This window comes from Theropithecus gelada, chromosome 16 (assembly GCF_003255815.1).
Source record: "Theropithecus gelada isolate Dixy chromosome 16, Tgel_1.0, whole genome shotgun sequence".
Classification (NCBI taxonomy): domain Eukaryota; kingdom Metazoa; phylum Chordata; class Mammalia; order Primates; family Cercopithecidae; genus Theropithecus; species Theropithecus gelada.
The window spans coordinates 64399866-64425990 of NC_037684.1; the positions used below are offsets into that span (position 1 = coordinate 64399866).

The 26125-nt window shown below is 51.6% G+C and overlaps 1 protein-coding gene and 1 non-coding gene across 2 annotated transcripts; one reads left to right on the forward strand and one right to left on the reverse strand.

Annotated features, from left to right (window-relative positions):
- Positions 1-25865, reverse strand: ALOXE3 (arachidonate lipoxygenase 3). The gene is given in 17 exon segments (XM_025362551.1): positions 1-894; positions 7151-7321; positions 7907-8007; positions 14996-15117; positions 15704-15873; positions 16460-16546; positions 16636-16839; positions 16929-17072; positions 17902-18074; positions 18634-18737; positions 21299-21424; positions 21752-21871; positions 22424-22505; positions 23578-23782; positions 24658-24825; positions 24827-25118; positions 25515-25865. Coding segments are annotated over 17 exon segments (2532 nt in total). The 5' UTR covers positions 25598-25865; the 3' UTR covers positions 1-714.
- Positions 25866-25971: 106 nt separating this feature from the next.
- TRNAK-UUU lies at positions 25972-26044 on the forward strand. Its single transcript has one exon. It is a non-coding gene; the product is annotated as a tRNA-Lys (tRNA).
- Positions 26045-26125: the final 81 nt, after the last annotated feature.

The following is a 26125-nucleotide window of genomic DNA, read 5'->3' on the forward strand; positions in this document are numbered from 1 at the left end:
TGAAAGCCAAATATTTTGGTTTTTATTGAACTCACTGGGCTCAAGGACAAAAAGAAAAAAATGGGATGAAAGGGGAGTAGGGTGAAAGCTTGAGAGAAAGAGAGATCCCGCAAACACCCCAGGCCTGGGAACGTGTCCCTGAGAACAGCAGTTAGGGGTCCGGGCAACTGTGCTCTAATTCTTCCCCTCCCCTTAAAGGTGCTAGGGACAAAGGGGGCCACATGTCAGACCCAGGCACACAGTTCTTTCTGTGCCTAGTTTCCAGGCCTTTCCAGAGAAGGAAGCTGGGCTGGCTGGCTCTAGGGTTGAAGGAAAGAGAAAGTAGAAAGGCATGGTAGCAGAAGGAGTTTGGGGATGGGGAAGGATGAGGGAGAAAAGCTCAGAAACCCAAGTTGGGCATTCCAAGAGGCTGGAACAAGAGGCTGCCCCAAGTAGGGCAAGAAGTGAAGCGGTTCCTTCCTTTCGGAGGGGTTATTGTGCATTGGACTTTGGTCAGCGGCTTTTAACCCTGGACACTGCTGTACTGGTCTCTCACAGCTCAGGGTCCAGTTTGGATGATGTCAGAGCCATCTTGGCTGCAAAGGTCCCCACGTGCAGAAGAGAAGGTTCAGGCGAACTGAGAACAGGGAGGATGGAAGGGTCTGGAGGACCCTGAGGAGCTGGTCCTCCTCATGCTTGGACCTTTCTTTCTTCTTAGGTGGTATTTGGGGGTGGTTAGATGGAGACACTGTTCTCGATGAGGGGAGGGTCCAGGTAGGTGTAGGGCAGTGCCAGACCCTGGTTCCGCTCCTGGATGTCCCTTGAGATCTGGGCCAGGCGGCTCTGGAAGGCAGCGATGCTCTGCCTCGGGGCCTCCTCTGTGAAGTGCTCATCTGGGTAGGTGCCCAGGGGCCTCTGGGAGGAAATCAGGTAAGAGGTCAGGATGACATTCAGGATGGGATGGAGAATAACAAAGGACCACATGTAACAGCAAATCCAGTCAGGGTGGCTTCTAGTGGCACAACCCAGTTGCAGCCATTGTAAACACTTGCCCCAAACTGCCACCCCATGCATCCTGACACCAGGACCCCAGCACCCAAACCCCAAACAGAGTAGGGAACAGAATGTGATGTAGGAACCAGCCAACCCAAATTCAGTGCTGCCTCTGCTGGCAAGCCTCTGCCTGTTACTTTGACTCTTTGAGACTCGATTCCTGCATCTGAAAATGGATGGGTTGAACTAGAAAAAAAAAGTTCTGAGGCAGGGTCTCACTCTGTTGCCCAGGCTGGAGTACAGTGGTGTGATCATAGCCCACTGCAGCCTCAAACTCCCGGGCTCAAGTGGTCCTCCCACCTTGGCATCCCAAAGCACTAGAATTCCAGGTGTGAGCCACTGCGCCTGGCCTAGAAAATCTTGAAAGGCCCCTTTCATACCTGATCCAACTGCTCTGTGAACTAAAAGAACACAACCACATTTCTCATACAACCGAGATCAACATAAACACTGTCCAGCATATATACCCAAGAAAATAACTATTACTTCACAATTTCACAAAATTCAACTCCTGAAAACCACCAGCATCCTGGTTCTAAGGTATCTTCACAATCAACCATCGTGATGGAACTTTTGCCAATGCAATCACCATCATCCTCCACTGCCACACTTTACAGCACAGCCAAGCACAATCAAGAAATAGCACAATGAGCTCCAGTCACTGCCATCCTGTGCACAGGACTGTCCCTCCCTCATGATCATATCACACAACCAGCTCATCACGACAACACAGAGGCCCAGCCTCCTAACCAGCACACACTTCCCATTTACTAGAACCTTCATATAACTGTTTCCAGTACTACTGATTTGTTGTTTTTTTTTTTTTGAGACAGAGTCTCGCTCTCTCCCCCTAGGTGGAGTGCAGTGGCGCGATCTCGGCTCACTGCAAGCTCCGCCTCCCGGGTTCGCGCCATTCTCCTGCCTCAGCCTCCTGAATATCTGGGACTACAGGCACCCGCCACCACACCTGGCTAATTTTTTGTATTTTTAGTAGAGACGGGGTTTCACCATGTTAGCCAGGATGGTCTTGATCTCTGACCTCATGATCCTCCCGCCTCGGCCTCCCAAAGTGCTGGGATTACAGGCGAGAGCCACCATGCCTGGCCAATACTACTGATCTTTAACAAATTCTTTTTCTCATTGTATTGCACTGGCGAAGCCCTCCAGATCAATGTTAAATAGCAGTAGTAACAATGGACATTGGGCATTATTTTCTTGCCTCTGACTTTAATGAAAAGACATCTATGGTCTCACCATAAATACAGTGTTTTCGGAAATATACTTTTGGTTTTTTTTTGAGATGGAGTCTCGCTTCTCACAGCAGCCTTGAACTCCCAAATTTAAGCAATCCTCCTACCTCAGCCTCCCAAGTAGCTGGGATCACAGGCGAATGCCATCATGCCTGACTAGTTTTTTTTTGTTTGTTTTTTTTTTTTGGAGAGACAAGGTCTCAGTATATTACTCAAGCTGGTCTTAAATCCTGGGCTCAAGCGGTCCTCTCGCCTCTGCTTCCCAAAGTGCTGAGATTACAGGCGTGAGCCACCGCACCTGGCCTTATAATTTCATTTTCATAATAACAGCTAACATGTAAGCACTTTACGTGAACCATCACAACCATACATCAACCCTTAAAACAAGTATTCCTATTATTCTCACTTTAAAGATAAGGAAATTAAGGCTTAGAGAGGCCATTACATAACTGAAGTCATATAGGTGGTAGGTGTGGATCTGGGACTAGAGCCTTCCAATGAGACCCACTGCCCTTCTTAAGAGTACTACCGGCCGGGCGCGGTGGCTCAAGCCTGTAATCCCAGCACTTTGGGAGGCCGAGACGGGCTGATCACGAGGTCAGGAGATTGAGACCATCCTGGCTAATGCGGTGAAACCCCGTCTCTACTAAAAAAAATACAAAAAACTAGCCAGGCGAGGTGGCGGGCGCCTGTAGTCCCAGCTACTCGGGAGGCTGAGGCCGGAGAATGGCGTGAACCCGGGAGGCGGAGCTTGCAGTGAGCTGAGATCCGGCCACTGCACTCCAGCCTGGGCGACAGAGCGAGACTCCTTCTCAAAAAAAAAAAAAAAAAAAAAAGAGTACTACCGGCCGGGCGCGGTGGCTCACGCCTATAATCCCAGCACTTTGGGAGGCCGAGACAGGCGGATCACCTGAGGTCAGGAGTTCCAGACCAGCCTGACCAACATGGAGAAACCCCATCTCTACTAAAAATACAAAATTAGCCAGGTGTGGTGGTGGGCGCCTGTAATCCCAGCTACTCAGGAGGCTGAGGCAGGAGAATTGCTTGAACCCGGGAGGCAGGGGTTGAGGTGAGCTGAGATCACACCATTGCACTCCAGCCTGGGCGACAAGAGCGAAACTCCATGTCAAAAAAAAAAAAAAAGAAAAGAAAAAAGAGAGTACTACCTTTGCTAGGTGCTGACTCTATAATTCAGCAAAATAATTGAGAAAGTTTCCACCTTTTGCTATGCTTTCAAGTAGTTTGAATGACTTAGGAATCATTTGTCCCTTGGAGGTTTAAAAGGATCAGATCTTTTAAAACGTTTTACAATTTGTATGGTTTTCATCTCTTCTGGAGTTAAGCTTTAGGTGTTTTATTTTCCTAGAAAAGCATTCATTTCATCTAGATTTCCATATCTGTTTGCATAAAACTGTAAGCAGTATTTTATTATAATTTTATTATAATTTTAAAAATCAGCTGGGTGTGGTGGCTCACACCTATAATCCCAGCACTTTGGGAGGCCAAAATGGGTGAATCACAAGGTCAGGAGTTCCAAAACCAGCCTGGCCAACATAGTGAAACCTTATCTCTACTAAAAAAGAAAATAAAAAAACTATCTGGGCGTGGTGGCAAGCGCCTGTAATCCCAGCTACATAGGAAGCTGAGGCAGGAGAATCACTTGAACCCGGGAGGCAGGGGTTGCACTGAACGGAGACCATGTCACTGCACTCTAGCCTAGGTGAGAGTGAGACTCTGTCTCAAAAAAAAAAAAAAAAAAAAAGAGTAAAAAATCTTCTCTGCATTTGTGGTTATATGCCTTTCCCATTCCTAATGTTGTGTATTTATGTTCCCTTTCTCTTTTTTTTTTGTTCCCCCTTGATTAGAATTGTCTAGGCCAGATGCAGTGGCTCACGCCTATAATCCCAGCACTTTGGGAGACTAAGGCAAGAGGATCACTTGAGCCCAGGAGTTCAAGACCAGCCTGGGCAACATAACCAGACCCTGTCTCTACCAAAAATGAAAAAATTAGTCAGGCGTGGTGGCGCCTGTGGCCTCAGCTACATGAGAGGCTGGGGTGGGAGAATTTCTTGAGCCCAGGAGTTTGAGGATGCAGTGAGCCGTGATCACGTCATGCACTCCAGCCTGAGCGACCCTGTCTGGAGTTGCCCAGGCTTTTTTTGAGACAGCCTGATCCTGTCAAAAGAGAGAAAGAGAGAGAGAGAGAGAAAGAGAGGGAGGGAGGGAGGGAGGGAAGGAGGAAGGAAGGAAGGAAGGAAGGAAGGAAGGAAGGAAGGAAGGAAGGAAGGAAGGAAGGCAGGCAGGCAGGCAGGCAAGCAGGCAAAAAAATAGTGCTACAAGTGACAGTCTGCCACTTCTGGGCCTAGACTTGAAGAAATTTGAAAGCTTGTTTTCAATCTTGGAAGCCAGCCACTGTGCTATGAGGAAGTCCAACTATCTTGCTGGAGAGAGACCCCTTGGAGAGTCCTGGGGGATAAGACAGCATATGCAGAGAGAGAAAAGACCACACACAGGAGCACTGAGGCCCCAGACATGTGAGCAAAGCCTTCTGGGAGCTTCCAGCCCAGCCCAGTCACCAGCTGATTGTATCCAAGTGTTTCACCCTAGCCAGTACCCTGTGAACCGCCCAGCCTAGCCCTGCCTAAATTTCTGATCCAGAGATTCTTAAGAAAAAATAAATATGTCTACAGATTTTTTATTGTATTTTTTTTCAAATAACAAGTTTTATGTTTTTAAAATCAGATTGACATCTAATTTCTTTTTTTCCTTCTTTTCTTACTTAAAGATGGGGTCTTGCTATGTGGCCCAGGCTAAAGTGCAGTGGCTGTTCAAGGCATGATCACGGCACACTGCAGCCCTGAACTCCTAGCCTCTAGGAATCCTCTCACTGCAGCCTCCTGAGTAGCTGGGACTACAGGCCCGTGCCATCGCACCTGGCTCAATACTTGATTTCTAAAACTGTAGTGTAACCATCAAAAAAAAAAAAAAAAAAAAAACAGAACACACACACACCAAAGAAAGAAAGAGAAAACAAAGCAGAAGACAGAAATATGACACTGGATTCAAAGCCTACTTACTAGCTCTGCACTGTTGAACAAATTGCTGAATCTCCCTGAACCTCAGTTTTCTCCCCTGTGAAGTGGAACTACCATTTATGGAACATTTGTATGCCAGCACAGTGCCAAGCTTTTTTTTTTTTTTTTTTTTTTTTTTTTCGCCCAGGCTGGCGTGCAGTGGCGTGAACATGGCTCACTGCATTTTGACCTCCTGGGCTCAAGTGATCCTCCCACCTTAGCCCCCACCAAGTAGCTGGGATCACAGGCACACACTAACATGCCCAGTTAATTTTTGTGTTTTGGGTAGAGACAGGGTTTCACCATGTTTCCTAGGCTGCTCTTGGATTCCTAGGCGCAAGCAATCCACCGGCCTCAGCCTCCCAAAGTGCTGGGATTGCAGGCACGAGCCACTGTGCCCAGCAATATCTGGAATCTTTCTAGCACCAAAGGGAGTCAAGCGCGAGAAATAAGGATATTCAGTTGTCAGAGAGCTTGTGTGCAAGACGGCTGGGTGAAAACAAAGATGATGGGAACCAGTGATAAAGGACTACTTGGCTGGCCTAAACTCAGATATTGGCTCCTCCCTAGCCCCTTGCCTCCGAAGTTGCCCGTTGCATCCATTCACACAGCCACAGGAGCACCCTTGCTAAAGCGGATTTAACCACTGGGCCTGAGGCTTAAAAGTCTTGATTGGCGGCCGGGCGCAGTGGCTCACACCTGTAATCCCAGCACTTTGGGAGGCCAAGGCGGGTGGATCACGAGGTCAGGAGTTTGAGAACAGCCTGGCCAACATGGTGAAACCCTGTCTCTACTAAAAATACAAAAATTAGCTGGGCACAGTGGCAGGTGCCTGTAGTCCCAGCTACTCAGGAGGCTGAGGCAGAAGAATCGCTTGAACCTGGGAGGCGGAGGTTGCAGTAAGCTGAGATCCTACCATTGCACTCCAGCCTGGGTGACAGAGCAAGACTCTGTCTGGGGGGGCGGCGGGGAAGCCTTGATTGGCTCTGCTTTGTCTTCTAAATGAATACTGTGCAGACAAAGCCCTACCTTCCTCTCCGCTCTGCTATTTCCATTTGTGATGGAATCCTACAAATACACCAGTTATTTCTCACCTCTACTCCTTGGTCCTGTCCTTCCCCCTCCCTAAAAAAGAACCCTGCTCCTCCTCTCTGTCCAACTCCTACTTGTCCTGCAGGTTTCAGCTTAGATGTCACTTTCTCCAAGAGGCCTTTCTGGGTTCCCCCAGACCCATTTAGGTTCCCCAGGGCCCTGTCCTTACTTCTATCACTGGACTGTAAGCTCACAAGGACAAGGTCCATAGCTGCCCATAACAGGGTCTGGGTCACCACTGGTACTCAGGAAGTGTGTGTTGAATGGAGAAATTAACATATAAGTAACTCCTACAACACGGTGGTGCCCTTTTTCATTGACCTGTATGTCTCCTCAGCTAGACCACAGGCTTCTTGAAGGCAGGAAGGTCTCATTCAGCGTTATAGACCGGGTGCCCAGTGCTGTGTGGACACATAGGAGGTATCCAACAAATGTTTGTTGAATGTTTGCATTAACACATGAGTAGATGATGGATGCACAGTCGGACAAATGGGCGGATGGGCAGATTGGTAACTAAACTGGTATTTGCTTCTGTCTATGTCTTTTGGGATTATCATTTTCTGAAGAAACTGAAGAACCCAAGGCAGTTCTGCAGTGAACATAAATCCCACTGGTCAGTCCTCAAACCCCCAGACAAAGCCACCACCACCCCCACTGGTGGCCCGCAAGAACCCTCCTCCCCTCAACACCCGATATACGCACCTGGTCCTTGGGCTCTTGGCTGACCAACCAGAAGAGGAGGAGGTTGTTACAGCTGATGTTCACTTCAGGGAGGGTGTCTAGGTAAGTCTTCAGGGTGGTGGTCCCCTTGGTCTGGGGTGGAGGCTGCCTCATGGACGATGGAGCATTGGGCATCCAGGCCCCAAAGTCATGCTGTGGAGCCCCCCATCCCAGTTGGGTCAGCTGGCCAGAAGGAGAGTATCACCTCCCTCTTCATCATCCCTGATCCCACCTCTACCATCCGAGAGGTGATTGTTGGGAAATGAGGGGATCATGGAAAGGCAAGAGAGGAAGAGGTAGGGAGTGGAAAGTCCCAGAAGTGGGGCAGGAAGCCAGCTTACTCTTTGTCACTCCCTACCCAGTGTTCCAGGACTGGGTGGGGTGAGTCACTAGGGTAGGAGGTGGCCCCAGAATAGAGGTAATCCTAGAAAAGGGCCTTGGGCTGGCATGCCATACAGAGCAACCTGCTACTCCACCTGTCTGGGTTCTAACCATGAGAGGAGCCCCTAAGTTCTACTCCCAAATTAACATCCACTTGAGTCACCATTGCGACCTTGGACACAGCTCCACCCAGTCATCACCCAATACCAGCCTTCACCCCACTCAGCTGCCACTCCAACCCCAAGCCCAATCATAAACCCACCCCAGCCCTCACCCACCCAAGCTCTCAACCCGAATTCAGGCCTCAAGTCCATTGCTAAGACCTGGTGTCCCCAGGCCTGCCCTTCGTAGCCTCACCTGCCCACTGTTGACAGCAGCGTGCTGGGCAGAGCAATTGAAGATGATTGCAGTGAGGAACTTCACCATCTCTCCTGGGGTGCACAGCCGGCTTGGGAAGCCTGGGTGTGGGAAGGAAGGGTAGAGGGTGTGGACAGAAGGTACTGGATTCCTAGGGCCAGCTCAGGACTGGGGCTCACCACAGGGGGAAAGTGAGGAAGTAAGGAACACCAAGACACGACTGTCTTATTGGGCTGAAGTTAGGGATGGCCATCACCAAGGTTTGTGGCCTCTGAAGTGGGTCAGGATAGAAGATGGGCGCTGGGATCTGGCCAGAAAATCCCCGGCAGGCAGGGCCAATAACAGAGCCAGCTTCAAGCCCAAGTGCCCAGCTGCCTCTCCCTGACTTCCAAGGCACTTCCCTCTGCAGCCCCTATTAGGACGTAGTGATTTAATCCTACCCAGTTCACCAAGATTTGTTCAAGCACCCAGTATCCAACCATCCTTTGCTGGGCTTAGCAGCAGAGACCGATGCACAGGGCATGTTACTCAAAAGCTCATAGTAACAGAAGCAGAAGGAAGCTTCTAAGGCCAGAGCTTGGCTCTTTGAGGAGAGGGCAGGCAAGGCAGAAAGGGGCACCAGGAGCAGAGTGGTTAGTGGAGGCCTCCTGGAAGACAAGAGGGGCCTTGTGAGTTGAAAGATGGATGAGCCTTGAATGGAAAAAAAGACAACACAGAAAAGCACTTCAGGGCTAGAGAGGGGAGAGCTCCAAGGCTCAGCCCTTGGTCCATTTGCTCTGTGCCTCACTCATCTCACCCAAGTCCATGGCTCTAACTACCTCCCACTCGCCAACAACTCCCAAATTCCCATCTCTGGCTTTGCCTGGCTCCTGAGCTCCAGATTCAGCCATGGGCATTACTCTGCAGTGGCTTACCTGACGTCCCCACCTAAGCATCTACACCACCTCACACTGCACACTGGCAAGAACAAATGCCCATCAGATTACGTCACCCTTCGCTAAAACCCTCGGAGGGCTTCCCATCCCACTCACCTTGTCACGGCCCTACTTGATCTGGCCCCAGCCCCTTCTCCCACTTCATTTCCTTCCTGGCTGTTCACTTATTTGACTCCAGCCACACAGGCCTTCCTGATAGTTCTCAAATGCACCAGCACATTCAGAACTCAGGGCCTGCACACTTACTATGCCTCTGCCTGCTACTCTTGCCCCAATTATCCTCAGAACTAGCACCTGTACTTCCTTCAGGCCTCTACTAATGCATCAGCTCCTGACAGGCCTGCCCTGACCACCTCCCTGAAATGACCTTTTTTTTTTTTTTTTTTTTTTTTTGAGACGGAGTCTTGCTCAGTAGCCCGGTCTGGAGTACAGTGGCCGGATCTCAGCTCACTGCAAGCTCCGCCTCCCGGGTTTACGCCATTCTCCTGCCTCAGCCTCCCAAGTAGCTGGGACTACAGGCGCCCGCCACCTCGTCTGGCTAGTTTTTTGTATTTTTAGTAGAGACGGGGTTTCACGGTGTTAGCCAGGATGGTCTCGATCTCCTGACCTCGTGATCCGCCCATCTCGGCCTCCCAAAGTGCTAGGATTACAGGCTTGAGCCACCGCGCCCGGCTGAAATGATCTTTTTACCTTGACACACTATATACCCTGATGCTGTTTCAGTTTTCCTCTTAGCATTCATAACCACCTGACATTTGTTTGTTGATTCTCTCTTTCTTTCTCCAAAAGAATGTTAAGCTCCACTAAAGCCAGGATTTTTGTCTTTTTCACTACTAAACCTCAGCACCTAGAACAATACTTAATAAATACCAAGAGCCTGGTAATTATTGATCGAATGAAGGAATGCATGAGAGGGTAAGAAGCCAGAGCATGGGAGGCAGAGGTGGGAGGATCGCTCAAGCCCAGGAGTTTGAGACCAGCCTGGGCAACATAGCAAGACCTTGTCTCTACAAAAACATTTTTTAAAAAGGTAACTGGATGCAGTGATGTGGTGGTGCGTGCCTGTAGTCCCAGCTACCAGGGAGGCTGAGGCATGGGGATCACTTGAGCCTGGGAGGTCAAGGCTGCAGTGAACTGTGATCATGCCACTGCACTCCAGTCTGAGCGACAAAGTGAGACCCAGTCTCAAAAGAAAAAAAAAAAGAGCCAGAGTGGGAAGGCATGGGGTATTAGCAGGGTGAGGGAACAGGGAGGGGACCTAATTGGAGGTGAGGCTGCAGCGGTGTGCAGGGCCACGTGGTTCCTGGGCAGTATTTCAGAGGATTAGCAGGGTGGTGGCCCTGCAGGCTTGGCGGGCAAGCATCGAGAGGCTGAGAGAGGTGGGACTGGTTGAGAAGCAGCTGCCACAATTCCAGAGCACTATGAGGAAGAATACGACTAGGGTGGTGACAATAGGCATCAGCCACCTAACTGGATTTAGGAAGAGAGGGGAACATGAGTCAAAGAGAACTAAGGTTTAGAGTCAGGCTGACTGGACAGAGGCTGATGCAACAGAACAGAGAGGTTCGGAGGAAAAACCAGACATCTGCCTGGGAGTGTGTGGGAGTTTTCTGAATGTTCTGTTCCTGGTTGAGTCTCTAAACTCGGAGGCTGAGAACAAAAAAGTAAAGCAGGCGGACGCACCTGTAGTGTCAGCTACTTGGAAGGCTGAGACAGGAGAATGAATTGAGCCCAGGAGTTTGAGACCAGCCTGAGCAACAGAGCAAGACCCTGTCTCAAAAAAACGAAAACAAAAGCAAAAACAACAAAAAAATAAAAACAAAGAAGGGGACCATCTATAGGAATTTTTCTGTAGTTCATATTGCCTATTTTTCCCCCATTGGAATATGGAACCTGACCAATATGGTGACAGAAACCCCATCTCTACTAAAAACACAAAAATTATCTGGGCGTGGTAGCGTGCGACTGTAGTCGCAGCTACTCACAAGGCTGAGACAGGAGAATCGCTTGGAGAGGTGGAGGTTAACGAGTGTTTTTCCTTTTTAAATACTGTATGTGAATCTAGAATAAGTTTGTACTCATTGGAAGAGCTGTTGTCAATCTGAAGAAAGTTCTGATGCGTTAAATCGGAGAAAAATGTAATAAAGTAAGATAGGAGAGTTGAATTAACCTCAGACTGACTGAGGTTAATGAGTGTGTTTTGCCTTTAAATACCGTATATGAATCTGGAATAGGTTTGTACTCGTTGGAAGAGCTGTTGTCAATCTGAAGAGTGTTCTGATGCATTAAATCAGAGACAAATGTAATCAGGTAAGATAGGAGAGTTGAATTAACAGTAATTAGATCCCCCTTTGGGTCTTAAGTAGGAAACAGACAGCCCCAAATATGAAACACCTGCCCAAGGAGGGAGGCGGTGTCAGGATCAGCACTGATCATGATTAATAGCAGGTTTGCAAAACACAGGGCAGGGTCACCCTTTAAAAACTCCAAGGCCAGGTGCGGTGGCTCATGTCTGTAATCCCAGTACTTTGGGAGGCCCAGGTGAGCTGATCACCTGAGGTCAGGAGTTCAAGACAAGCCTGTCCAACATGGCGAAACCGCGTCTCTACTAAAAATACAAAAATTAGCCAGGCATGGCGGCAGGCGCCTGTAATCCCAGCTACTTGGGAGACTGAGGCAGCAGAATCTCTTGAACCCAAGAGTCGGAGGTTGCAATAAGCTGAGATCGTGCCTCCACACTCCAGCCTGGGTGACAAAGTAAGACTCTGTCTCGGGCCAGGCGTGGTGGTTCACACCTGTAATCCCGGCACTTTGGGAGGCCGAGGCGGGCAGATCACGAGGTCAGTAGATTGAGACCATCCTGGCTAACACAGTGAAACCCCATCTCTACTAAAAATGCAAAAAATTAGCCGGGCGTGGTGGCAGGCACCTGTGATCCCAGCTACTCTGGAGGCTGAGACAGGAGAATAGTGTGAATCCGGGAGGCAGAGGTTGCAGTGAGCCGAAATCGTGCCATTGCACTCCAACCTGTGCGACAGAGCGAGACTCCATCTCAAAAAAAAAAAAAAAAAGACTCTGTCTCAAAAAATAATAAAGGAAAAAACAAAAAAAAACTCCAGAAGAGTTCTGGCTGTCACCACCTTAACCCAGAAATTACTCTCAGCATCACTAATAGTGAGACAACCTGACATTATGCGTGTCCCAATATGACGCAATGCAGAAATATTCTTGCCAAAAATATTTAACCTTCAGACATGACTTCTGGTTTACAAAAAACATGGGATACAGCCTGGCCAACATGGCAAAACCCTGTCTCTACTAAAAATACAAAAATTAGCTGGGTGTGATGGCACACACCTGTAATTCCAGCTATTCAGGAGGCTGAGGCACGAGAATCTCTTGAACCCAGGAGGCGGAGGTTGCAGTGAGCTGAGATTGCGCCATTGCACTCCAGCCTGGGTGATGGAGTGAGACTCAGTCTCAAAAAAGAAAACCACAAAACACAGCAAACAAACAAAAACAAATAAACAAAGAAAAAAACCACAGAGGAGACAGAGGAGTTAGGTGAATGACATCATGAGGAAGCAATTAGATAAATTCAGAAGGTGCGACATTCTGCAGAACAGCTAGTGGGGGCTTTTCAATGAGTCTATGTATGTGATTTTAAGAAGCAGAGGGGGAAGGGGGGCTGTTCTAAGTTATGAGAGACTCTGGAGTTGAAATCAAAACAAAACAGCTTGCAGTCATTTGTTGGATCGTCAACCAATAGGGATCAGCTGGCAGGAAATGGGGAATATTTATTTATTTATTTATTTAGAGAGGGAGTCTTGCTCTGTCGCCCAGGCTGGAGTGCAGTGGCACAATCTTGGCTCACTGCAACCTCTGCCTCCCGGGTTCAAGTGATTCTCCTGCCTCAGCCTCCCGAGTAGCTGAGATTACAGGTGACCGCCATCACGTTTGGCTAATTTTTGTATTTTAGTAGAGATGGGGTTTTACCACATTGTTCAGGCTGGTCTCAAACTCCTAACCTCAAGTGATCCGCCCACCTCGGCCTCCCAAAGTGCTGGGATTACAGGTGTAAGCCTGGCCAAATGGGGAAAATTGAATATGGACTAGATATGAAAGTGACATTGGAGAGTAGTGTCAGTTTTGTTTTGTGTGATGACAACATTGTGGTTGTATAGAAAAATGTCAATTTCTGCCGGGCGTGGTGACTCACGCCTGTCATCCCAGCACTTTGGGAAGCCGAGGCGGGTGGATCATGAGGTCAGGAGATCGAGACCATCCTGGCTAACACAGTGAAACCCTGCCTCTACTAAAAATACAAAAAAATTAGCCGGGTGTGGTGGCAGGCGCCTGTAGTCCCAGCTACTCTGGAGGCTGAGACAGGAGAATGGCGTGAACCCGGGAGGTGGAGGTTGCAGTGAGCCAAGATCACGCCACTGCACTCCAGCCTGGGCGACAGAGCAAGACTCCGTCTCAAAAAAAAAAAAAAAAAAAGCCACATTCCTGCTGAGACAAGTCCCAGGCCAGGGCTGGAGGATAAACAATTGTGCCACTCTGAGCTTTCCCTTTTCTTCCACTACCCCCAGATAGAGAGGCTTCTTCTACTTTGTTGTTGTTGTTGTTTTGGAGACAGAGTTTCGCTCTCGCTGCCCAGGCTGGAGTGCAGTGGTGCAATCTCGGCTCACTGCAACCTCCGCCTCCTGAGTTCAAGCGATTCTCCTGTTTCAGCCTCCCGAGTAGCTGGAACTACAGTCACAGGCCACCATGCCTGGTTAATTTTTGTATTTTTAGTAGAGACGGGATTTCACCACATTGGTCAGGCTGGTCTCCAACTCCTGACCTCAGGTGATCCACCCACCTTGGCCTCCCAAAGTACTGGGATTACAGGCATGAGCCACCATGTCCAGGTTCTACATTTTTGAGTGCCAGAATACAAACTGTAACATACAGTGGCGCTAGGTAAGTAGGCTATGAAGAGCAGCAATGGGCTATGTAACCCAAGCATAGCCAGACCTCACTCTGAGGAGGGGTGACCGTGCAGTTTTCACATGCCGGGCTTAAGGGTGACAATGAGACATCAAAAAGAAAAGCTCTGGCTGGGCGTGGTGGCTCATGCCTATAATCCTAGCACTTTGGGAGGCTGAGGCCAGAGGATTGCTTGAAGCCAAGAGTTTGAAACCAGCCTGGGCAAAAAAGCGAGACACCCTCCCACATCTGTACCAAAAACGAAAAAAAAAGAAGAAAAGGCTAACCTGGCATCCTGCCTATGAGTTAGCACTGCCACACAAGGCACAGTAATTAAAAAAAAAAAAAATTTTTTTTTTTTAAAATAGAAGTCCTTCAGAGAATGGGGAATGTGGGCATGGGAGATTTCTGAGTCTGGAAATCAGCTACAGAGCAGGAACAAAAGAAATATTCATTCCATTACAGAAGGGTAGAGAGGAGTCAAAGATCCAGGATAAACTAAGAGGTGGGGAGAAGCCGGGACCTGGGGAGAAGCAGGGGGTCAGAAGGACACGCCTTTCCCGGAGCTAAGAGAGGACTTTAAAGAAAGGAGGGCATGATCTGGGCCATCTGCTGGACACTTGGGTTAAGGCCTAAGAGGGAGCCGCTGGTGTGTGTGGGTCTGAGGCCTTTCAGGCAGTGTCAGAAGATAAGGGAGACTTAGGGTTAGGTGACAAGCGTAAATGAGGGATCAGTCCACAGCAAGACCAACGCACTCCAAGAAGTTTGCAGCCAAAGGAATGAAGAGAGGTTGGTGGCTAGAGGGGCCATGTGGCAGGACAGCAAGGGGGGTTTGCGAGAAAGTTCCCAGAATCCTCTGAAGTCAGAGATGGCTCCCACTGCATGTTGCAGAACATTGACAGAGCTCAGGAAGCTGAAATGAATGGGTGGGCTCATGAAAAGATCAAGGGACCAGAGGGGCACAGAGCAGTGGATGCAAGCAGGGGCTTTGGAGACAGTCGGAGCTGGCTCGGAACCCGCCTTGTGCAGCCTTCTTTGTGCCTCTTTCCATATCTGCTAATTGGGGATATTGACAGTATCTACTTCGAAGGCTGGTCAATAAATAACTGATGGAAGTAGGGTGTGGCCGAGCAAGTGCTAGCTCATCAGAGCCTACACAGGAAGTGGGATAGAGAGGGGATACCTGAGCTTTCCCGGCCCAGGAACGCCTGAGCAAAAATCTCGCCAACCCAGGCCTGCAGCTCCGAATCCTGCTGCACAGATGCGTCACTGGGATAATAGTAGCCCACGATTTCTGAGACAAAGCTGCAGGAAAGAGATGCTGGTACCACTGGAGTAACCACAGGCTCAGGCCTGGCCAGAAAACTGAGGCCCATTGCCGCTTAGGCGGCGGAGAGGCAGATAGCTATGGGGGTTCAGTGGGGACCCCCAGGTGCAGCTGGAATCTGAGTGGCTGGGCTTCCCTTAAGTCCCACTCACTCCTGAGTCATGGGTGCTCCACACCTCCTTCCTGCACAGGGGCCTGGGGGCTGGGCAGGGGAGTGCAGGAAGAATCTGATTCATGCTGCCACCCCAGTCCCCACTCAGCACCCAGGAGGAAGACCTGCCTGCCTGAGGCCCCAGCTCATGCTTAGATGATGCACCAGCCCTGATACTGTGACTCCACTGGACACCCCCTCCTTCTCCTGCATCCACACACCCCCAGCCCCTCTCTGGACAGCAGCTACCTGCCATTTCAGAGGGGACCCCAAACCCAATTCATACCCTCAAGAATTCCCTATGCTAGGGTATGAAAACACCTGGAGTCCCCAGGCACCATGAGCGCAGGAACCACAGTGCCCCAGGCCAGAAGACCCTGGTGGGACGGCTGGTCCCGCCCCGCACCTCGCACCTCTCAATAGCCACCCAGATCTTCAGGCCGTCGTCTCGGTAGTGGTAGTTGGGGATAGCCAGGACGCCGCGGGCCCGCAGGCTGTCCGGAAGGCAGAAATTGGTGTAGGTGAAGTGGGCCAGGCCCGTGCTCATGAGGTAGATGAGGCCTTGCCTCCCGATGGACGTGACCTGAGGACACAGCACAGCTCGGCTTCCGGGCCGGCCCAATCCCCACCCTAGTGTCTGGGCACGAGATGGGGCTGGGGACTCGGCCCAAGGAGGGCCTTCTTCGGTTCATAAAGCAATCCACGACCCGGGATCAAATACCCACAAGGGCCTGCCTGACGCAGGCTGCACAGCTTGACGCCCCATTACGTGCGTGGGAGAAGATCCATAGGTATTTGGTAACTAAAAGAATGAACTGAAAGCCGGGGAGCCTGGCTGGGCTCAGGGTCAGCTGAGGGTGGTGCCGGGGCTCAGGATGAGGCTGCCCTGCCTGTGGACCCCTGGCCCAGCGGGGCAGGGGGAAGTCGGGAGAGGGGGTGGGACCTGTGGGGGGGCTGCCGGGGAAGAAGGGGGAACAGGGTCTGTGAAGGGGACCGGTAGGAGACCGGCGGAGTGGGCGGGGCTGGTGGAAGAGGCAGGAATTGTACAGGTGTTCTCACACCCCAGGTATCCTCACAAGGGGCTTGGGTGCAGAACCGGGCTTGGGGGCGGGTAGCGGGGCAAAGCGTCTTCGGGGGTGGAGATCAGTGACCCGGCGGGGAGGCCGCACCTGGTCCACGAGGCCCTCGGGGTTGAGCAGCGTGGCCCTCGCGATGGTGTTCACCTGCAGCGTGTATCGAGTGTGGGGGAGCAGGAGCTGCGAGCAGAGCGGATCACGTGAGCTGAAGGCCGGGGACAAGGCCGCCCGGCCCCTGCCCCGCTGGGCCCCCACTGGGGGTCGCGGACCTTGTAGATGGGGTGGCAGAGCGGCAGCTGGCGCAGTGTGGCCATGGCGAAGGCCTCGCACAGCAAATGCGTGCACAGAAAGTGCGTGTTGTTCTCGTGCACCAGGAACTCAGAGTTGCGCACCCATGTCTTGGCCAGCAGCCAGTCCCATTCGGAGTCAGTGGGCAGGAAGATGGGGCTGTCGGGCCCAGGGGTCTGGCTGAGCTGCGTCCGAAAGGAACGAGGGGTGATGCGGCTCCAGGCTGTGGATTCGCACCTGAGCCCCCACCCCGAGGCGGCGGTTCCAGGCTCACCTGGATGGCCAAGGGCACCAGCGCCCCCTGGGGGCTGAGCCACAGCAGGCACAGTGGGGCGGCCACGTACTGCGGGCGGCCGTTTAGGCAGTGGGTGGGGGCCTTCGCCAGGATCCAGTAGTCCGCTAGGAAGATGTTCCCCCTCTGCAGAAGGCACACAGAGGCTGAGTGTCCCTCTCTACCCGCGCTCCACTTCCCTCCCGTTTCCCTGCCCACTTCCACTCCAGAGAGGAGCTGAGGTCCCCAGCTGAGGTCTCAGAAATTCTTGGTGCCTGAATTAATGACCAACGTGGGGTACCCCGCCCTTCCCAGAATGTCCGGAATGAGGTCCAGCTGAGTCCCTCCTTGTGCAACCGCTCACCTGCTGGGACAAGCCAGCGTCCTCTCCTCCTCACCTCATACCTAGTCCTTCCCACTCTCAACTCAGATGGAATCCTCTTCTGAGATCTGAGCACTGTGTATCCAGCAACAGCTAAATCAACACACGAGAACTGACCAACCACGTCTCTAGCTTTCTGGAGGAGAATGCCTGAGGGCTTGGCTGCCCCAAAAAGACTGGATCAGCCTCTTCTCTGACGACCTCAGAGCTCCTAGTTCTCCGTGATTTTCCCTGATGTATCTGGTGGCCCTACCATTGGCCTGTCCTAAAACAGCCTTCCTCTAGGCCTCAGCACCTCTTCAGGAGGCCTCAAAATAAGGGCAAGGCCTCCTCCAAGATGTCCCTGCAACCACCCTGCGCGTTCACACCATTTCCACCAGGTCCCATCTCAGGCCTCAAAGCCTCCCAACCCCAATCTGACCATCAACCATGTCTGCTCTATGTAAAGTGTGCAGGACCACAGCTGCCCAGAGGATGAGGCCCAGGTGAAATGCAGCCTGGGCCATTTCCATACCCTACACACACATCCCTTGTCCATAATGGTGACACACCCACCTCCCACCTATCAGGCCCACTGCCCAGGTCCTTACCCACCTCTAGCTCTGTCTGCAGGCATGTGTCCTGTCCCAGCAAGGGGGCCACCATGTCATTGGTGACAGGCAGCTTGCCGGGCAAGCTAGAGATGCAGTGAAGCATGACGGGATTGACACCATTCAGGTACTGGTACCCGAAGAAGTGATCTTCACACCAGTGCTCTGTGACATACTCTGGGGGGCAAGAGAGGGGACCAGTTGGTCTAGAAACTACCCCCCTAGATCCTGGTCCTGTCAAGTCCTTTGCTTGTCATTGTGGTTTAGGTTTTCTTCCCAAAAACTCTATGAGGTAGGAATCATTGTATCTTCAATTTAATACTAGACAGTAAAGGTCAGAGAGATGGAGTGACTTGCACAGCCGAGTGGCAGAGCAGGGATTCGAACCTAAGTCTTTCTGGACCCAAAGCCTGGATCACTTGGTGGTTGGAGTGGGGGAAGAGAGTCATGTGTCCCTGATCAGGACCAAGATTCCCTAAATGACTGTGACCCTCTCCCAGGCAAGCAGAGTGTCTCTGTCTCCTGACTCCCCCTGTTTCTGTCCCCTCCTCAGAGAAGGTGCTTTGTTCTCCAAAGGAATCTGGGAGATGCCACCAGTGAAGCCAGGAGCCCCTCCCCCTCAAATCCAGCAGTCTCCCTGGGAGGGCTGGGAGAGGGTCCTTTCCCAGGAAGGAGAGGAAAGGGTCTGAGTACAAGATAAGGTGAGGGTACACATCTCCTGCCTGGCTCTGCTTACTTGTCGTGAAGGTCTTGTGGCACCAGAAGATGTTCTGCATGTCATCCAGCTTCTTCCAGGAGCCCTTGCGATCCAACAGCCCTCGAAGCTTCATTCCCAAGGACCTAATGGGAGAGGAAAAGATGAGGATGAGGTCTGGGGGCTAAAGTCTGCTGGGAACCACTGTGTCCCCCTCTGCCTGGAGGAACTAACAGGGTCCATCACCAGAGTAGAGATGCCTAACAATCCACATGGGAGAAAAAGTCTAGTGCCCAGTGGAGGCTCTGTGGCCTCGGAAGACCCTGGTTCATATGTAACCATCCCTAAGACAGGCCATTGTACTTACATATAAAGTTGGCACACACAGCCCTATGGTGCAGACAAGCCACCCTCACTGGTGTTTTGGCCTGTGTTCTCCAAGCTGCCCTCTTGTCACAGACCTCCACTGGCTCCCCTCTGCTTACAGGACAGAGCCCCAGCTGCCAAGCCTGACTAGCCCATGGAGATCCCCACCAGCCAGCTTCTACCAACCTTTCCAGCATTTTCACCCCCCCGGGCATTAAACAGGGCCAACCAAGACCCACTCTCCAAACATGATCAGAGACATGCTTTTTACACTGGACAGTAGAAGAGGGGCTGGCATGTGGAGGGATGCATATTCTTCATTTTGTGGATGTCTGTACTGTTTGAATTTTTACAGTGAGCATTATTTTTTTTTTCTTCTTTTTAAGATGGGATCTCCCTGTGTTACCAAGGCTGGAGTGCAGTGGCTGTTCATAGACACAATCATAGCTCACTGCAGCTTCAAACTCCTGGACTCAAGCAATCCTCCTGCCTCAACCTCCCAAGTAGCAGGGACTACAGGTGTGCCCCACCATGCCCCGCAACGTTATTTTATAATATGGAGAAACATGCTTGAAATTAAATCAGCTTTCCCCCACTTCCAGGTCTTCGTTTAAGCTGTGCCTCTGGTAGAAAGCCATCTACTACATCTCTATGATAAAAATCTATCTGTTCTAGGCACGGCTCAGAAGCAAAGTCCTTTATGGAGCATTGCCTGAACACCTCCAAAACACGTGCCTTGAATCTTTCACACTCATCATTCCCTGCATCCTACTGTAAGCCCAGTGGACATATATCATCCCCATTATACTATGAGCTCCTCAGGGCAAGGACTTGGCTGTGTCTGCCCCACCATACCCACTTCATAATATGCACTCACTGAATGGGCTTGAATCAAAGGAAAGGGAATGCAGGCAGGACTCGGTGGCTCACGCCTGTAATCCCAGCACTTTGTGAGGCCAAGGCGGGTGGATCACCTGAGGTCAGGAGTTCGAGACCAGCCTGGCCAACATGGTGAAACCCTGTCTCTACTAAAAATGCAAAAATTAGCCAGGTGTGGTGGTGCATCTCTGTAATCCCAGCTACTCGGGAGGCTGAAGTGGGAGAATTGCTTGAACCCAGGAAGTGGAGACGTCAGTGAGTGAAGATCGCGCCACTGTACCCCAGCCTGAGCGACAGAGTGAGACTCTATCTCAAAGAAAAAAAAAAAAAAAAGGCTGGGCGCGGTGGCTCAAGCCTGTAATCCCAGCACTTTGGGAGGCCGAGACGGGTGGATCACGAGGTCAGGAGATCGAGACCATCCTGGCTAACACAGTGAAACCCCGTCTCTACTAAAAAGTACAAAAAATTAGCCAGGCGAGGTGGCGGGCGCCTGTAGTCCCAGCTACTTGGGAGGCTGAGGCAGGAGAATGGTGTAAACCCGGGAGGCGGAGCTTGAGATCCAGCCACTGCACTCCAGCCTGGGTGACACAGCCAGACTCCGTCTCAACAAAAAAAACAAAAAACAAAACAAAACAAAACAAAACAAAAAACCAACAACAACAAAAGGAATGGAACATGGAACAAGTACGCCTGTGGCAATAGGTCAATAACATAGGATGCATAAAGAGGGTAATGTGGGCTGGGGGAGGTGGCTTATGCCTGTAATCCCAGCACTTTGGTAGGTGAAGGCAGATGGATCACCTGAGGTTGGGAGTTCGAGACCAAGCTGACCAACATGAAGAAACCCCATCTCTACTAAAAATACAAAATTAGCCGGTAGTCCCAGCTACTTGAGAGGGTACTTGAGAGGCTTGGGTAGGAGAATCGCTTGAACCCGAGAGGTGGAGGTTGCAGTGAGCCGAGGTTGCACCACTGCACTCCAGCCTGGGCAACAAGAGTGAAACTCTGAAAAAAAAAAAAAAAGTGACGTGCCCTGAAAAGTGTGGGCACCTGGGGAAGGCAGGGTGGCAAGGGGGGAGGAATGATCTGACAGGCCCAAGAACGATGTCCCCTGGGCTCCTAAGTACTCACTCACTCACTGCACAAACGCTTGTTGGGGGTCTGCCCAGTCAACACCCCGTGGGGGTGGGTGGGAAAACCGTGAGTTCAGTCAGAGGCTGAGGAGTCTGGGGGCAGGGAGAGGGGAAATGGGGAGCAGAAGGGGGAGACAGGGGCAGGAAGGGGGCAGGGGCCATGTAGAGAGGGAAGACTGTGGGGCAGGGAGAGGGAATGAGTCCAGAGAGGAGGGACTGGGGTAGGGAGAGGGGATACTGGGGATAGGGAGAAGGGGCAGTTTGGGAGCAAGGGGAGGGGATGGATGGGCAGAGATGTGAGATGTTCATCAGAGGGGCAATGGGCTTACGCAGGGATGGCATTGAAGAGCAGCGAGATCGTCTTGGTGGCTGAGTATCGAATATTGGGCTCCATGTACATCAGGGATGGGATGTCAATTTTCATGGGGAAGCCAGGCAGGTACCGATTCCCACTGCTGGGGGTTGGGAGTGTAGAAAGACAGAAACCGGTCACTGGGCTCTGCAGCCCAGCCCCTTAATTCCTTCCCTCTTTCCTGCCTTCCGAGTTCCCAGGTCTCCCTTACTCCCGGCTCCTCCCCTGCCCTCTCTGCTCCTGACCTAAAATAACCTCCTCACTCTCCTCCTCTCTGCCAGACCCTTTGGGGCCATCTCCCATCCTGACACTTGAATGAAACTGCATTGTCATAGACCCTTACCCCTCCTTCCTGGCTATCAGGACCCCATCCTCTCAACAGCCCCTCACTTGACCTTCTTTCCCCTCCTTCCCAAGCTTTAATCTTCACCTGTCACCCTGGTCTACACAAGTTGTCGTCTTCGTCAAGGCAAATTTCTTGTCCGACTCCATCTCCTGAAAGCTGTTGACGTCTACCATGCGGGGGAAGCCAGGGGCATAGATCTTCCAGCTTCCGAGGGAAAGAGGCCAGAGGTGGCAAGTCATGCTCAGGATAAACACAAGTCTTAGCTTTAAAGACACGACTTCAGATTAAAACTTCAGAAACCACCTACTTTCTGGATAGGTGACAAGGAATTGGACATTTCTCCATGAAAGCACTGGGCTTCACGTAAGGGTAGCATTTGAGGATGGCATTAATGCCCACACTGGGTTAGCGATGGGTTTGTGTTGAGATTAAAATCATGGCCGATTTATGGGGGGGAAGATGAGAAAGGACTGAGATTGGAGGATACTTCAGGTCACTTCTGATATTGGGATCTGGGTTACATCAGGGACAGTTGAGGGCTGAGTATGGATTCATTGGTGGTGTTGGGACAACTGTTACTATTGGTGTTCTCAGTTCAGACTCAGGGTCACTATTAAAGTGGGGTTAGGTCCAAATAAGAGTCCTGATCCAAGTTAGGCACCCAAGGTTGAGAATGAGGTTAGAGTTAGGAACAATCTGATTAAGGCTGAGGTCAGAATAAAGATGGGGAAAGAAGTCAAATTAGGCCACCCTCACCGGTAGCATTCTTGTCGGGCCCGGAGCTCCCGTGTCCTGTGATCCAGGAGGAGGGGAAGAGAGTCCTGACAAATAGTTCTTGCTGTGGGGAATGAAAATTACTCTTGGCATAAGTCTCTTTTCAAACAACATCTTCTGCAAACCTTGCCTGAACCCCCTGACCCTTGAACCCAATCCGACAGCCACATCCCTGTGAATCACGTAGCAGTGCCCCCACATTCCTTGTGTATTCATCAGTAGAAGGGATTCAAGACAGCCTAACCCCCAAATTATAACAACGTTCCTAATTGTTGGCATGTGTATCTCCCCTCCAGACTATAAACTCCTTGAGGGCAGAAGTCGTTCTTTTTTTTTTTTTTTTTTCTGTATTCCCAGCTTCTAGCATGGTGCCTGGCCCATGTGTATGAGATGCACTTGGTAAATGACTGATGAACAAATATATTTTGTGTAGCTATGGATGGATGTGCTGTGGTGACAGATGAGAGTTTATAGTGAGGTCTGTGGAAAACTTATTATGGACCATGGGGTAATATTGACTTGCCACACTTTGACCTAGAATATCCCTCCTTCATCCTGAGCCTCCTCCCAACACCAAGAGCAGCCCTATTGTTGCCTCTCCAGATCGGACAGCTCTGGAAATTGAAGATGCTCAAGCCCAGCATCCATGGAATCCAGAAATTCAACAAGGAATCTTAGCAGCACCTCTCAGGGTCTTCATCCACACTGGAAAAGCTAGTAGTAGGGGAGGGAACAGGGCCTCTCCAGCTAAAATCTTTAAGCAGCCAGGGCTTCTCCACCTGTTAAAATCTAATGACTCAATGTGCGGATTAGTTCCTCTCTGGGTTCTGGAGGAACTCACTCTGGAGAAGTGCAGAGCGAGGCTGTGGAAAGCAAAGTGCTTCCTATGTGTATGAGAGAAGGGTGCACGCCTATATGAGTGGGTGTGTCTATGTCAGTCTCCAGAAGAGTCAATACCATCTGGAAAACCGTCGCATTTTGGGGCTTGAGAGGTTCCCTTTTTTCAGAAGACATCTACTTGGGAGCCCAGAGTTTCTCACCTCAATCTTGTTCCCTACACTCTGGGGCTCTGTGAGACCCCACTCCTAATCCCAAAAGACACCTGCAGTACAGTGTAGTCCTCGTCCCTGGCCCACCTGTTCCTGGCCTCAGCTCCACGGTGCAGTAGCCTTCAATCCACTGATAGCAGGGGAAGTGGGACACAGTACCATCCGGTTGGGTGACACAGATGCGGCTGCAGTACCAAGAGTCCTTGCGGAAGAAAGCGTAGCGCTCCTTGTGTACACGCAGCAGCAAGAGCTCACCCAGCTCTGCCGAGCAGCGCACCTTGTACTTCTGCACCTGAGGGGACCAAGACAGCAAGCAGGTGAGAGGCAGGGAACTGCCAAGGCAGTCCTTGCGCCTTGCAAGATGCATCTACAACTAAGCCTGTTCGGGCATACAAACCTGAGCTGCTGCTAGCCCACACCGGGCTTTTGTATGAATTAGAAAAAGGGTCCCCTGGCCAGGCGCTGTGGCTCACGCCTGTAACCCCAACACTTTGGGAGGGCGAGGCAGGTGGATCACCTGAGGTCAGGAGTTCAAGACCAGCCTGCCGGATGAAACTCCATCTCTACTAAAAACACAAAAAATTAGTCGGGCTTGGTGGCAGGCGCCTGTAATCCCAGCTACTCAGGAGGCTGAGGCAGGAGAATCGCTTAAACCCGGAAGGCGGAGGTTGCAGTGAGCTGAGATCCCGCCACTGCACTCCAGCCTGGGCAGCAAAAGCAAAACTCCATCTCGAAAAGAAAAGAAAAGAAAAGAAAAAAGTGCCTGAGCACAGTGGGCACTGCATTTCACTAGCTTCCTAGGCCGGCTGGGAACCCTTGTGAAGGCCACCTGGGGCTGGCAGAGGCAGGCAGATCCCCTCCAGATAAGAGGAAACCCAGGCTCAGAGAGGGGAAACGACTTGCCCAAAGCCCACTGTCAATTATGGGAGGAGTTTAGGAGCCAGGGGAAGTCCCTCGACTCCCTGTCCAACGCTCCTTCCTCTCCACAGTCCTGCCTGGATGGAGTTCCTCATCTCCAGAAAAGACAGAGACCTCAGTAGGGAAGGTGAGGAGGTCAGGGCCGGTATCCTGACTTCAGCAGGATCTCAAGAGTCCAGGAGGAATGCTCCTCCCGCCTGCGGCCCCTGCCCCTCAGAGGTGGCGCTTCCCTGTCTCCTTTGTACTCACCGATCCAGAGGCGAAGTCCCTGCCCATTCGATCTAGCCGCTGCTTGGGGCTTTCACCACACGTGCCCACCAGTGTGACAGAGATGTTGTCCAGTGTGCCGGCCCTCAGGTAGGGACCAGTGGTCACACACAGGCGGTACACTGCCATGATGGGAAGGAGGAAGGGATGCTCCCGGCAACGCTGGCCGCAGGAACAGCCGGCCTGGAGGAGGAGAGCGGCAGGCCGGACAGGGCTGGGTTTCTGGGTGGAGGGCTAGGGGCTGCGGGGCAGGGTAGGGCTGAGGAAGGGCCCAGCTCTGTCTGGGATGTTCCTGGGCTCTCTCTCTCCGAAGTTCCCTGCTGGCGGCTCGGGCTCCCTCTCCCCGCCCACAGTCTTGCACTCTAATACTTGTTTGCTTGCCTCTGACACAGCCGGTCCCTCTGGCTGACTCACCCAGATGGGTATCAGGAGCCTGGGTTCCACTGCGGAGGGAGGAACCAGATGCTGAGACGGAGACAAGGAGGAGGTGACGCCTGTATAATTGGGACACTGCCCTCTGCCTGGTCAGCGGCCCGGACTGATGTCCTGGACTGCTTGTCCGCCCAGTCCCCAATGTCCCCCAAGATCTGTTCCTCCCCATTCCCAGGCGGAGATGAGCACAGGGCACCTGCATTCCTACGTGTGAATCATCCATGTGAATCACTAAACAGTGGAGAGCTGCACGTGGTCATAAATCTCATGTGACTGCAGCCACACGCAGGTGAGTCGCACACGCATTCCAGCACACGTCAAATGGTCAGGAACAGCTCCCCTGTCACCCCATACACCGATCCCCCCACGCCTGGCCCTCTTTGTCCCCAGCCTTTGGCACGCCCGACCTCATTCTCTGCTCTGGAGTAGGTCCGGTCAGGAAAGCGAAATACAGCGCCGGCAAACAGCGTCTGAAGGCCCCGCGTGGCATTCTTTCCGCTCCAGGACCGCCCTGCGCCTGCAGGACCCGGGAGCCCGAGTGTCCGGGATCTGGGCCACGTGGGACTGGGGAAGAACCTCTCGGAGGGAGAAGCCCATAGTCCGCAGCGGCCCCGCGCGGCCAGTTCCGGCGCCGCACCGTTCAAGCCTCCGCTATGCTCCAGTCCCTGCGTCCCAGCCTCGGCTGGGGCTCTAAGAACGGGAGGCAGAGAAAGCTCAATCAGCAGCAGGTGGGCTTCACCCGCCGCCTCTGAATCTGTGCCAAAATATTCTGCATAGGTACACACAATCCTCTTGCGGTTCTACAAACCTGGATTTTCATATAGAGAATTCTCTTATAAACAAAGAGTAACCGCTGTGTTAAGAGCCCGGATAGCTCAGTCGGTAGAGCATCAGACTTTTAATCTGAGGGTCCAGGGTTCAAGTCCCTGTTCGGGCGGATTGTTTTACCTTTTAAGGTACCGCACTTCGCTTAAAATAGTAACAAAAATAGTTACTAGCTTTTAAAACTAAGTGGAAC